At 42.6% G+C, this 13,230-nt stretch overlaps 1 protein-coding gene across 1 annotated transcript in view; it reads right to left on the bottom strand.

Annotated features, from left to right (window-relative positions):
* TJP3 (tight junction protein 3) overlaps positions 1 to 13,230 on the bottom strand; it is a 45,907-nt gene that overhangs the window by 18,303 nt on the left and 14,374 nt on the right. The window contains exons 2-7 of the mRNA XM_081313641.1: positions 8,882 to 8,938; positions 7,674 to 7,798; positions 6,216 to 6,318; positions 4,545 to 5,031; positions 2,776 to 2,879; positions 69 to 231 (exon numbers count right to left, since the gene is read on the bottom strand). Of these exons, the coding sequence (XP_081169767.1) occupies positions 69 to 231; positions 2,776 to 2,879; positions 4,545 to 5,031; positions 6,216 to 6,318; positions 7,674 to 7,798; positions 8,882 to 8,929 (1,030 nt within the window). The 5' untranslated portion in view covers positions 8,930 to 8,938. The remainder of the gene's footprint in view (positions 1 to 68; positions 232 to 2,775; positions 2,880 to 4,544; positions 5,032 to 6,215; positions 6,319 to 7,673; positions 7,799 to 8,881; positions 8,939 to 13,230) is intronic.

The raw sequence follows: 13,230 nt of genomic DNA, 5'->3' as shown, positions 1-13,230 counted from the left end.
AGGATCCACTTCAATTTTCTCCACCTCTTCTTCCCCACCCCAGTTTTTCTCCAGAGTCCCCCCCTCACCGTCCAGGTGGGAACTTTCCGTATCGCTGTCTCTCACTTGCGGGATGTTGACCAAGAATTGGCTGTTATCACGTAAAACGAGTAAGGTAAGTTTTCCCTCAGACTGTTCGATCAGCTGCCGTGTCTCTTCCAAAGACATGTTCTTGCTGACAACGCCATTGATCTAGATAAGAGGGAGATGAAGAGAGGAGTCAGGGCCAAGCAATTTTTTCTTTGCTCAAAACCTTATCCCAGCTTTATATCAGGCAGCACAATGCTGATGAGCCAAAGTGGCACAGCGGTTAGAATTCAGTATTGCAGGCTAACTCTGCCCATTGCCAGCAGTTCGATGCTCACTGGCTCAAGATTGACTCAGCCTTCCATCCTTCCAAGGTTGGTAAAATGAGGGCCCACATTATTGGGGGCAATAGGCTGACTCTATAAAACTGTTTAGATACTGCTGTAGAATATTATAAAGCGGTATATACGTCTAAGTGCTATTGCTAAGCAATGTTTTGGCCGAGAGGCTCATTTTATTTTTTGTGTAGCAGCGTGGAAGAGGAGCGATGAAAACAAGGATGGGGGGAAATCCAGTGAAGCCTACAAGTTGCCCATCTTTACTTAACGTCTTCTGCAACTCATTGTTTTCTAAAAGATTTTTGATTTGGGCCATGTGCTCTCTTGCAAAATAACAGGAAGAGAAGAGGAGGAGGAGGAGGAGGAGGAGGAGGAGGAGGAGGAGTTGGCTGGGGAATCCTGGGAGCTGAAGTCCACAAGTCTTAAAGTTGCCAAGATTGGACACCCCTGATGTATATAATGCTCTAATCCCTTATTTATCCCACAACTCTGTGAGGTGGGTTGGGCTGAGAGAGAGGGACTGGCCCAAAGTCACTTAGCGGGCTTCCACGATTAATGGAGAACTAGAACTCCCGGTTTCTAAATTAGCACCTTCATCACTGCACCAAATTGTTTCTTGCACAGCCCCACAGGTGGCTGGAAATTCTCCCCAGGCAGTTAAAGAAGGTGGCACAGGAAAATGTGACCACTTTCCCTTTCACTCCTTCCCTTTCAATTCTATATGGTTATCTGTTTATTTCTTTATATTAATCGTGGCTGAGGGTCCCTTATCTTTTGACTAAGTAGCCCCTTAACTGGCGATGCAAATGAAGTGACCTCTCCCTCTCTTCTGCAACATGCCTCAAAACCTTAAGAGGAACTTGTTCAGATGGGCAACTATAAAAATCAAATAAATAAATGAATAACAAAATAAAATAAAATAAAACCTTAAGATCTCATATTTGTCCATTATGGTAAGGCTGCCTGACAACTGGGATGGGATGGGATGGGATGGGATGGGATGGAACGGAACAGAATAGAATTAGGAATAGGAATAGGAATAGGAATAGAACAGAAGAGACCTTATAGCAGGGGTGTCAAACTGCTGGCCCACGGGCCAGATGCGTCATGGCAAAACCACGCCCACCCCATTGCCGGCAATGGGGAAAAAGTCATGATATGACGTTGTGAGTTTGACACCCCGCCCTATAGCATTTCAGACAAAAGGCTATCCAATCTTTTAAAAAAAAAACTCCAGTGATTTAGCACTCACAACTTCTAGAGGGAAGTCATTCCATTAATTAATTGTTCTATCAGGAAATTTCTCCTTAGTTCCAGGTTGCTTCTCTCCTTGATTAGTTTCCATCCATTGCTTCTTTTCCTGCCTTCAGGTGCTTTGGAGAATAGCTTGACTCCCTTTTCTTTGGGGCAGTCCCTGAGATATTGGAAGACTGCTATCATGTCACCCCTAGGCCTTCTCTTCATTAAACTAGACATACCCAATTCCAGCAACCTTTATATGTTTTAGTCTTCAGTCCTCTAACCATCTTTGTTGCTCTTTTCTGCACTCCTTCTGGAATCTCAATATCTTTTTTTTTTACACGGCAACCATATAACATTTCAGGGCCATATTTGCTTTTCCAGTGGCACGGCTGGAGTCTATTCTCAAAAATCACAGCAACATAAACAAGTATATCCAGACCATGTGTGCTGCCACCACGTGGCTGTGTGGAGAAATCACAATGTGGGCAGTCAGACCCTCCTACCCTATGATGTATTTCCTTTTCCCTCCCCTTTCTGGGATGGACTTCCTCCTCCTTTGTCCCTAGAGAGTCCATTCTCTTTTAGCCTGAAGACATGGGGTAACTTGCAGACTCAATATGCAGTTCCTGGGAATACTACCATTTTCTAACTATTCTGGATCGAAGCTTTTGTACTTTAATTAATCTCTTGTTAAGACTTCTATGGTCTATATAAACAGATATCATTAACATTAACATATCTCTCCAGATAGTTTTGAACTCGTAGAGACACCTTTTATCATATAGAAATACCTTTATTGCATGTAGAGTTGAATACAGTAGGTGGATGCATTCAGATGACCTTTGTACAGCATTTCCAAGACATTTCCAAGGTATCTCTAAGGTTAGAAAATGGTAGTATTCCCAGGAACTGCATATTGAGTCTGCAAGTTACCCCATGTCTTCAGGCTAAAAGAGAATGGACTCTCTAGGGACAAAGGAGGAGGAAGTCCATCCCAGAAAGGGGAGGGAAAAGGAAATACATCATAGGGTAGGAGGGTCTGACTGCCCACATTGTGATTTCTCCACACAGCCACGTGGTGGCAGCACACCATGAGCTATTGTGATAATAGCAACCTTTGCCAACTCACCTTGAGGACAAGGTCCCCTTCTTGCAGGGAATTATCCTTGGCTGCCAATCCTGTCTCAGTGATGTGTTTGATGAAAATCTGGCTTCCCAGCTTCAGTCCGTATTCTTGGGTTTTCAGGAAGGAAACATTTTAGAGGGTCAGTTAGCAAAATGAACATTGTTCCCATTCATAAAATCATCTTCTAGCAGTGGGAGGGTACAGTTATTATAGGAAGCCCACAATTGGGACCAGAGCTTATGTTGTTAAGCCAGGAAGCTATTAAGCAAGTTATGCCCAATTTTACAACCTTTTTTTTGCCATGGTTGTTAAGCAAATCAATGCAATTGTTAAAGTGCATTGTGCGACTGTTAAGTGAATCCAATCTCCCCCCCCCAATCGATTTTGCTTGTCGGAAGCTAGCTGGGAAGTTTGCAAATGACAATCACACGACCCCGGGATTTTGCAATCATTGTAAATATATGCCACGTGCCCAGCCCCCAATTTTTTATTACATGATTGTGGGGATGCTGCAACAGTTGTTAAGTGTGAGAACCAGTCTAAGCAGGGGGTTGGACTAGAAGACCTCCAAGGTCCCTTCCAACTCTGTTATTCTGTCCTGTTCTGAATGCACAATTCTGTCACATTCAGGTGAAAAATTAGAATTTTCGCAAATCAGATAGATTGATGTTTTTTAAACCAGGCAACTTTAAAGACGGGTGGACTTCAGCTCCCAGAATTCTGCTATGCTGGCTGGGGAATTCTGGGAATGGAAGTCCTCTCAGGTTAAAGTTGCTAAATTTGAAAAACACCGAGATTGATGATCCACATTAGGCAGAGAAAGAGAGAACTGGACAGGTTGTCCTCAACTCACAACCAAAATTTCCATCGCTAAGCAAGACAAGTGTTAAGTGAGCTTTGCCCCATGCCCTCCATGGCATGGGTCCGGAATACCTCAGGGAGCACCTGCGGCCGGTATCAACTTCCCTCCGCCCAGTGCGCTCCCACAGAGAGGGCCTCCCCCTGGGTGCCACCGGTCAAAGAATGTCGACTGGTGGCCCCCAGGGGGAGGGCGTTCTCTGTGGGCGCGCCGGATTTATGGAACCATCTTCCGGTTGAGCTCGGGATGGCGCCCGACCTTCGCTCCTTCCGGCGCGACCTGAAGACCTACCTGTTCGAACAAGCCGGCCTGGCCTGATGGGTGATGGGTTGGCTTTTATTGCTTTTTATATTTTTTAACTTATTGTTATAGTTCTTGGGCATCTTGTTTAATCTCTTTTAATTTTTGTATTCTTGTCTTTTAACATGTATTGCCCTGTTCACCGCCCTGAGTCCATCGGGAGAAGGGCGGTATACAAATAACATTATTATTATTATTATTATTATTATTATTATTATTATTATTATTATTATTATTATTATTATTATTATATTATGACCTTTCTTGCGAAAGCTGTTAAGTGAATCGCTGCAGTTGTTGATAACAGGGCTGTCAACTAGTTTCCCCTTTGACATGGCTTGTCAGCAGGTCACCAAACTTGATCACATGACCCTGGGACACTGCAAACTGTCATAAATACATGCCAGTTGCCAAGGGTCTGAATTCTGATCACGTGACTGTGGGGAAGTTGCAACAGCCGTAAGGGTGAAAAGCGGTCATAACTCACTTTTTTCAGTGCGGCTGTCACTTCAAACGGTCACTAAACAAACGGTTGTAAGTCGAGGACTACCTGTACCTTAATTTGGAGGTGCAGAACAGGGTAAATGGGTGAAAAGAAAGTTTAGCCATTCACCTTCACTCTCCTTACGTTTCACCAAAACTGAGCGGACGGGTTTCATCGGCACGTCCTGCCTTGGCAGCCGCTTAAATCCAGACATCAGGACAAGCCCGCTGGTGCTTCCTTTGTGATGGTGCCCATTGGCCAAAGGTGCCCTATCAGACCCACTGTCTTGGCTCTGCCTCCAGTAGCCCCCCTCTTGGCTCCGCCTCCGGCTCCTGAGGGGCTGCCTGCGAGCGCTATCGTTGTCATCATCACGATAATGTCCCGAGCTTCTCTCGCTGGAAGAGTCTCCATCGTAACCACGGTTATGTTCTGCTTCTGTCCGCTGTCGGCTCTGCCCGGGGTGTCTGCCCAACTCACCACCTCGGTACCCATAGTCCTCATCCGAGTCTTCATTTCTCCCATCCGTCAGATGCTTAGTAGGCGTCAAGGGAGGCTGGCTTCTTGGCTGGCTGGATCTGGCAACTGGCAAGTGGATTTTTCTGGGTCTTTTGACCGTCTGCCAGTAAGAGAAAGTGAATTTGCATTCTGAGATTTGCATCTGGGCCACTGTTTTCTCAATCTTGGTAGCTTGAGGATATGTGGACTTCAATTCCCAGAATTCCCCAGCCAGAATGGCTGGCTGGGGAATTCTGGGAGTTGAAGTCCAAAAACGTTAAAAGTTGCCAAGGTTTGCCTGTTTGCTTTATTAAATAAACGAGAGAAAAAAACAAAATCTGTGAAAAAAAGATTCAAACCCATTAGGTGAATTAAAACGGAAGTATGAAAAGTTGAAATTTTTGTAGGCAACTTGTCCATTTTTCCTGTCATGGGGAGGAGAATAATCAAGTCCCACTCAGCAAAAATGTTAGCACTATTCTTTTCCTCAACAATTTTTTTTCAAGCTTGACAGAGATTTTGTCTCAGCATTAAACAACCACAACAACCATGAGGGCTGTAAACTTACTGAAACTGAATTTGGATGTAGTTCCATAGTACATAAACCATATTGAATTTTAATAGTAGAGCCAGTTTGGTCTAATGGTTAAGACACCAGACTAGAAACTGGGAGACCGTGAGTTCAAATCCCACCATAAGCATTATAGCTGGCTGGGTGACTTGGGGCCAGTCATTCTCTCTCAGCCCAACCCACCTCACAGGGTTGTTGCTGTGAGGAAAATAGAAAGAAGAAGGAGTGTGAGGCATGTTTGTTGCCTTGAGTTATTTGTAAAAATAAATAAGTACAAATATACAGTATGACACATGTAGATTTATCACTCCCATCTTTACAGGATGAGCAAGGAAACCATGACCTCTTTACATAATTTCAATTTCCACTTTTCTGAGCTGGAAGCTATCATTATCTGAACAAGCCAGGATACTAAACCAATATCAAACTTGACTTCAGCTTCTCAGCGCATTCTGGGAATAGGATAACCTTAGCTAATCTTACAAAAAAATAGAAAAGAACAAAAATATTTCAAATACTGCCCCTTCTTCAACTGATCTGCCTCATCTGCACTCACAATGTCCCCAAAGTGTTTTTTCAAAAGGCAACCGGACTGAAGAAAAGAACTGAAGAAGCTTCTTGGGTGAGAAGCGAAATGTCTTCAAGCAAAAACAAAGAAAGTCCAGTTCCTCTTAAAAAAATCACCTTTGGGACAGCCATAACTTGGATGTCTGAGAATCTCCATAGACACTCACAATATTAGCCAACTTGCCACAAGTTTTCAAAGTGGAGATGGCAAAAGATGAAGATACGTTCTCCATGGAGAGGCCGTTGACCATGGCAATCTTGTCCCGGGTCCTGTCAAATGTAAACAGGGAGATAAGTAAAGGCCTACCAAGTGAGAAAGAAGCCATGATGTTTCTCTTCTCTTTCTTTTCCAAAAGATTTTAAAAGAGTATTAAAAATCGCTTCAACCTGCTTTTACCAGATGGGACATCCCATCCCCGCCAGCCGCATGATCTGTGGATGGAAGAACTTTAATTGTGCTCCTTCAAGATGCCACAAAGTTCTAGTCCTCATTGTTCTAAAATGAACAGACTGAAATACAGCAGCAACGTAGGAAGCTGGCTTACACAGCTCATTTTTTTAACCTAATTTTTTTCGATCTTGCCTGTGCTGGCTTCTCCAGAAATGACAACTGGAATCTAATGTACCCCTATTTAGAGATTCAGAGAAAATTAGATCTGTGGCATATTAGCCAAGGACACACAGCCTATTTCCCATTTTGACACATCCCCCATGTAAAAGACCATTTAAATATTTTAAAAATCAGGATGCACATACAATGCAGTCGTTTGAGATAGCAAAGAAATGTCATGGAACAATGTGGCACAATGGAAGGCAATGCCTCCTGAAGCAGAGAGTTTGACCATTTTACCACTTAACAATTATATGTAGTCCTCAATTTACAACCATAATGGAGCCTGGACTTCATACATCATAATGGAAATATGGAAATAATGTTGAGGCACCCACATGACCGACCCAATTTTGCAACCTTTTTTGCAGCGGCCATTAAGTGAACACTGCAGTCATTAAGCAAATTAGTTCATTCCTAAGGGTGTTGTTTGTTGGAAACTGACCAAAAGGGTAGGATTTCCAGCCCTACCCCCCAAAAAAAATCAGAAATTGCATCACGTGACTGCAGAATACTACAATTGGTCATAAAGATGAGCCAGCTGCCAAGTGACCAAAATGAAGTCATGTATCTGGTCTGTGTGTGTTGTGTGGGTGTTTGTGTGTGTGTGTGTTTGTTTGCACCACCTTCACCATTCAGAATCAGATGGTAGGTCCCTTTTGGGGAGGTCTATTGGAACTTTGAATGGTTGCTAGGCAACCAGTCATAAATTGAGGCCTACCTCTAGTCTAAGTGCTATAATTAAGAAATATTATTCTGTTTTTCCACCAGACACATCTCAACTAAGGTGGGCACAGCGTAGGCACTGAGTGAGCATGCAAGTTGGTGCCCAAAGAGATAATTTAAACAATTCCTGCCCCTCCCCACCCATAAGCAGCAAACATGGCCCAGCCATTGGTTAAACTGCTGTGACATCCTAGAAGCCATTGCAACTGGGTCTTGGGAGTTCCAGAGAAAAATTGTCATTTTCCCCCGGTTTGTGAGTTTGCTGAATTGACTTGTTTTAAGTACTCACTGGAGTCGGCCAACAGCTGGTCCTCCAGGCACCACATCTGATATGACAATAGAGGTGTCGCCATCTGAACTGTTTGGACGATCGCGGCCACCCGAAATGGCAATGCCAAAACCCTTCCGGGGATCCTGGATGAAAGGAGAAAACATTAAGACCTTTTCCTGCATTTCTTATTGCAAGAAAATAGAGAAAATTACCCAAAGGCGAAGGAAGAAGGTATAAGGATATAACAACAGATATAAGAAATAAATGCAAATTTTCTTTTGTGGGGTCCTTAGTGCTCTGTGAGCTTGGTGGTTTTCTTGCAGATGTTTCATTACCAAACTAGGTAACGAAACAACAACAACAACAACAACAATAATAGAGTTGGAAGGAACCTTGGAGGTCTTCTAGTCCAGCCCCCTGCTCAGGCAGGAAACCCTATACCATTTCAGACAAATGGCTGTCCAGTCTCTTCTTAAAAACTTCAAGTGTTGGAGCGTTCACAGCAGGTTGTTCAATGCTAATAGGAAGTGGGGTTTGCTCTGAGCATTTTCTATTAGCACTGATGATGTTACCTAATGTGGTAATGAAATGTCTGCAAGAAAACTATGAAGCTCACAGAGCACCAAGGACACCGCAGTTTAACCCTGAGCTACAAATATTCTCTTCTATTTCTTTTGTTCTATTATTTATTTACTGAGATTAACTCAAGGACTTAGTAAATGCCAGTAAATCCACAAATTCTAATGAGCGCTTTGTCCCAAAGGTGCTTTTGCAAAAGGCAGCTGGACTTTGTGTTTCCTTGCACACGTTTCACTTCTCATCCAAGAAGCTTCATCACTTCTGACAGTCAGAACTGAAGAAGCTTCTTGGATGAGAAGCAAAACGCCTTGAAGGAAAAATGAAGTCCAGTTGCCTTTTGAAAAATCACCTTTGGGACAACCATGACTTGGATGACTGAGAATCTCCATAGGTAATGAACGCTTTCTAAATACAATCAATATATAACAAAATAATATTAATTTAATAATGAGTCCATTTATTCCGCATTAAAATAAAAAAGTAAAATCTACTCTAGGAATATCGCAGATACAAAAACAAAAGAAAAAAATATTAATATGGAAACTAACATTTCAAACAAGGAACTATGGAAGTATAAAACACCTGCAGCATTAAATTATTACTATTTATTCGATGCTTATGGTGGTTGCTACAGTGCTTCTACTTACCCTATTCAATGTAATGGTATACTGCTCCCAAATGGTCATTTCCTCCATCTCTGCGACCTAGAAGAGCACCAAAAGGGGAAAAAATATTGAAAAATCCCAGAATTCTGGAAGTGGAGGGGAACCCAGTATCATACATGCTAAGTTAAGAATGATTGAGGATCTCAAAGAGCTTTGCTTTACGTGAGTGATGTCTGTCAATATTGACTGAGAAATTAAAACTGAGAAATGTAAGAATATTTATTAGGTTTTCATAGGCACCGCTGCCATTTTAATAAACACTGATTTAATCCAGCCTCAGCCATGTGCACTAACCGCTTAATTCAGGGTTTCCCAAACATGGCGGCTTTTAAGACTTATGGACTTCAATTCACAGAATTCCCCACCCAGCATATTACCAAGGTTGGGAAACCTTGACTTAATCCAGCCTTGAAAGATGGCCATCCATGTTCTTCTTAAAATCTCCAGCAATGGAGAACCATTGGCAGCCTGTTTTTCCTTGTTTTTATTTATTTAATTTCTATTGCTGCTCATCTCAGATGACGAATCAATCAGTTGTACAGCTTCTACTTAAGCAAATAAGGCTGGCAGGGGAATTCTGGGAGTTGAAGTCCACACATCTTAAAGTTGCCAAAGTTTAAAAGCATTGTCGTAGACACATGAAGATTTACAGTTTTGATCACCGTTTCATTCTCCAAAGCTTTTCAACAACCCACTGATGCCTTTTGCAACTACACAGCACCTTCTGTTGCGGCTTTGAAAAAAATACAAAAAAAAAACAATTTCAGAGGTGACCTTGAATATGATTTTCCTGTCCTCCTTTTTTTAAGTTTAAGGACTGGATGGTATTGATGAAGACTTTTCCTTCAACAAAAGTCTTCATCAGTATTTTGCAGCAGAAACGTGACACCGAAATATTTTAAGGAAAGGAAAAGTAGGTCATCTTCCCTCTGAAGCAAATTTTAACCATCAGTTTCTTGCAAAGGAGCCAGAGGAGGACAGTTACTTCCCTGAAAACTCCTTGAGGGATTCTGCACAGCTTTTCGTGGTGTATTTATGGAAACAATTCTCAAGGCATATGCAAGTAGGTGCCCCAGACAAATCTGCCAATGTAATTAAATGCAAAGGGAGATGTGCCCTTCTGTTGTGCTTTTGAAATTCAAAAATTCACAATCAGAAGCTCAGCCTCTCTGGTGGCGTCCTATTTTCGCCGAGATGAGCTGCAAAATGCCAAGAAAACTTCAGATGTCCCCCCCACCCCCACCCCCGGTCCCATCCTGCAAACCAATTAGCATCCCGAGATCTAAGTGTGAAGTAGACAACTCCCTCGAGTCATGTGCAAGTTCTGGCAATATTGTCTTGGCACTAATTTTTATTTATTTACATATTTATGTTTATCCTACCTTTATTATTGTTTATGAATAATTCAGTAAAATAATACGAACATGATTTTGCTGCTGCTTTCTTCTAGAATATTAGTGTCGGGTGCGAAAGACCAAATCCACATGTGGAGGTTCAATTATACTGATTCATTGCTAAAAGCCTATGCAGAGGAATCTTCTCAAGCAACGATCAGCATCTGGTTACAGTTAGGTAAGATTCAATGGCACTAAAGAGGGATTTGGACTTAGTTCATTTGTGGCTACATAAGGGTTCTAGGCTGATCCCTCTTATGACTCTGACCCCAGATTCTGCTATTCCTTCTACAATTTTCTTCATTGCCAGTCTAGATTTACTGGTGGTCTACCATGCCCATTCTAATTGTTTTGGTCTTTGAAAGATTGTCTCTATTTATTTATAGAATTTATAGGAGCGCCCCCCCCCCCACTTCCATCTCAGCTTTGTGGCAATGATATACAAAAAACATAAAATACAAAATATTTTTGAAAAAATTATTATTGGTTGAGGTCACCTAGGTGTTGCCTCTTCTTGTGACCGTGTTTCCAGAATCCTTTTAAAAACAAAAATTCATTGTTTCTTGAACTTTTTTCTCTCAGGACCCATTCCTACTTTTAAAAATTATGGAGGACTCTAAAAGAGCTTTTGGTTGTACGGGTGAAATTTATTGAAATTTACCATATTAAAAATTAAAGTTGATGTGTTCACCGCCACTATAGTTTCTCCTAATTGTTTGATGAGATTCTAGTATGGTATTATTTTTCAGCATAGGCGGGCAAACATTTTTGATTTTGCAGATCCCTCACTGGTTCTTCAGAGAAAATTCAGCCCACACTTTGAGAAACACTGAACTACTGCATTAAAAAATGCATTACCGGTAATTTTATTTTTCTTCCTACTGCTTTTCTTGCAAGTACAGGGCCTGCTTTTTTTCAGATTAACTGCGAATTGATCCATTGGTTGTGAAAGGAATTGTCGAACTGGCTTATCACTCTTATCAGTCCGACAATGTTACCCAGCCGGCTTTCATGCCTAAGGCAGGAGTAGAACTTACCATATCCTGGTGATTGGCCCAAAGTCACTCAGTCAGCTTTCATGCCTAAGTGGGGACCAGAACTAATCTACAGAACAGAACAGAATACCAGAGTTGGAAGGGACCTTAGAGTTCTTCTAGTCCAGACATGTCAAACCCATGACGTCACGTGACGTCGCGTGACGTATCGGAACATTTTCCCTTTGCCGGCAATGGGATGGGTGCAGTTTCTCCATGACGCTCCGGCCCGTGGGCCGGCAGTTTGACACCCCTGTTCTAGTCCAACTCTCTGTTCAGGCAGGAAACCTTATATCCGTGGTGGCACGTGTGCAACAGGTGGCACGCAGAGCCCACTCTGTGGGCACGCGTGCCATCGCCCCAGTCCTAGGCCTTCAGCCGGGTTTTATAAAACATTTCCACTTTATGCCTCCCCACTGTGTGCAAAAAAAAAAGTTCAACCAATCAACTTCTCGTGGGGGGAAAAAAAGATCTCGTAAAGTTGGAATTGATTGAACTTTTTAGTCCCACCCAGTCTGCCGTTACCACTGGAGCCACGCCCACCCAATGGGTCACGCCCACCCAATGGGCCACACCCACCCAGCACCTAACGATACATAAGTGGTGTTTTGGGTTGCAGTTTGGGCACTCGGTCTCTAAAAGGTTCGCCATCACTGCCCTATATCATTTCAGACAAATGGTTGTTCAATCTCTTCTGGTATTGGAGCACCCACAACTTCTGACGTTTCACTGCTTAATTGTTCCAACTGTCAGAAAATTGCTTCTCTCCTTGATTAGTTTCCATCCGTTGCTTCTTGTCCTGCCTTCAGATGGGTTGGAGAATACATTGACTCCCTCTTCTTTGCGGCAACCCCTGAGATATTGGAACACTGCTATCCTGTCACCCCAAGTCCTTCTCTTCATTAAACTAGACATACCCAATTCCAGCAACTGTTCCTTATGTGTTTTAGCCTCCAGTCCCCTAATCATCTTTGCTGCTCTTCTCTGCCCTCTTTCTAGAGTCTCAACATCTTTTTTACATCGTGGTGACCAAAACTGGATGCAGTATTCCAAGTGTGGCCTTACCAAAGCATTGTAAAGTGGTATTAACACTTCATGTGATCTTGATTCTATCCCTCTGTTAATGCAGCCTAGCACTGGGTTGTCTTTTCTGGCAGCTGCAGCACACTGCTGGCTCATATTGAAGTGACTGTCCATATTTAAGTGATTGTGCAACTCACTGTCTCTTAATGATTGGCACAAAGTCACCCAACAGTCTTCATGCCTAAGGCAGGACTAGAATTCACAGTCTCCTGCTTTCTAGCCCAGTGCCTTCATCATTAGACCAAACTGGCTTTCTGGGACAGGTCTTTAATTGCATACTTGCAATCACCATGTTTTAGGCTGGTTCCTTCCACTAAGTCCCTTGCCTAAGCCCATTTCTGCTGGGGAAGGAAAAGTAATAATAATGCCGCTTGGGGTGTGTGTGAAAGCCCTAACAAGCAGGCATATACATAGAATGAAGGCTACTGCTAAGCTTGTAAGCCGCCCTGAGTCTTCGGAGAAGGGCGGGATATAAATGTAATAAAAATAAAAATAAATAAATAAAATCTGAGTCTAAAAAAGATGTTGAGACTCTAGAAAGAGTGCAGAGAGGAGCAAGAAAGGGGACTGGAGGCTAAAACATATAAAGAACGGTTGCTGGAATTGGGTATGTCCAGTTTAATGAAGAGAAGGACGAGGGTGACATGATAGCAGTGTTCCAATATCTCAGGGGCTGCCACAAAGAAGAGGGAGTCAAGCTATTCTCCAAAGCACCTGAAAGCAGGACAAGAAGCAACGGATGGAAACTAGTCAAGGAGAGAAGCAACCTAGAACTAAGGAGAAACTTCCTGACAGTCAGAACAATTAATCAGTGGAACAA

Source organism: Vipera berus (assembly GCF_964194415.1).
Source record: "Vipera berus genome assembly, chromosome: 1".
NCBI lineage: Eukaryota > Metazoa > Chordata > Lepidosauria > Squamata > Viperidae > Vipera > Vipera berus.
This window is presented reverse-complemented; position numbering and strand designations above follow the sequence as displayed.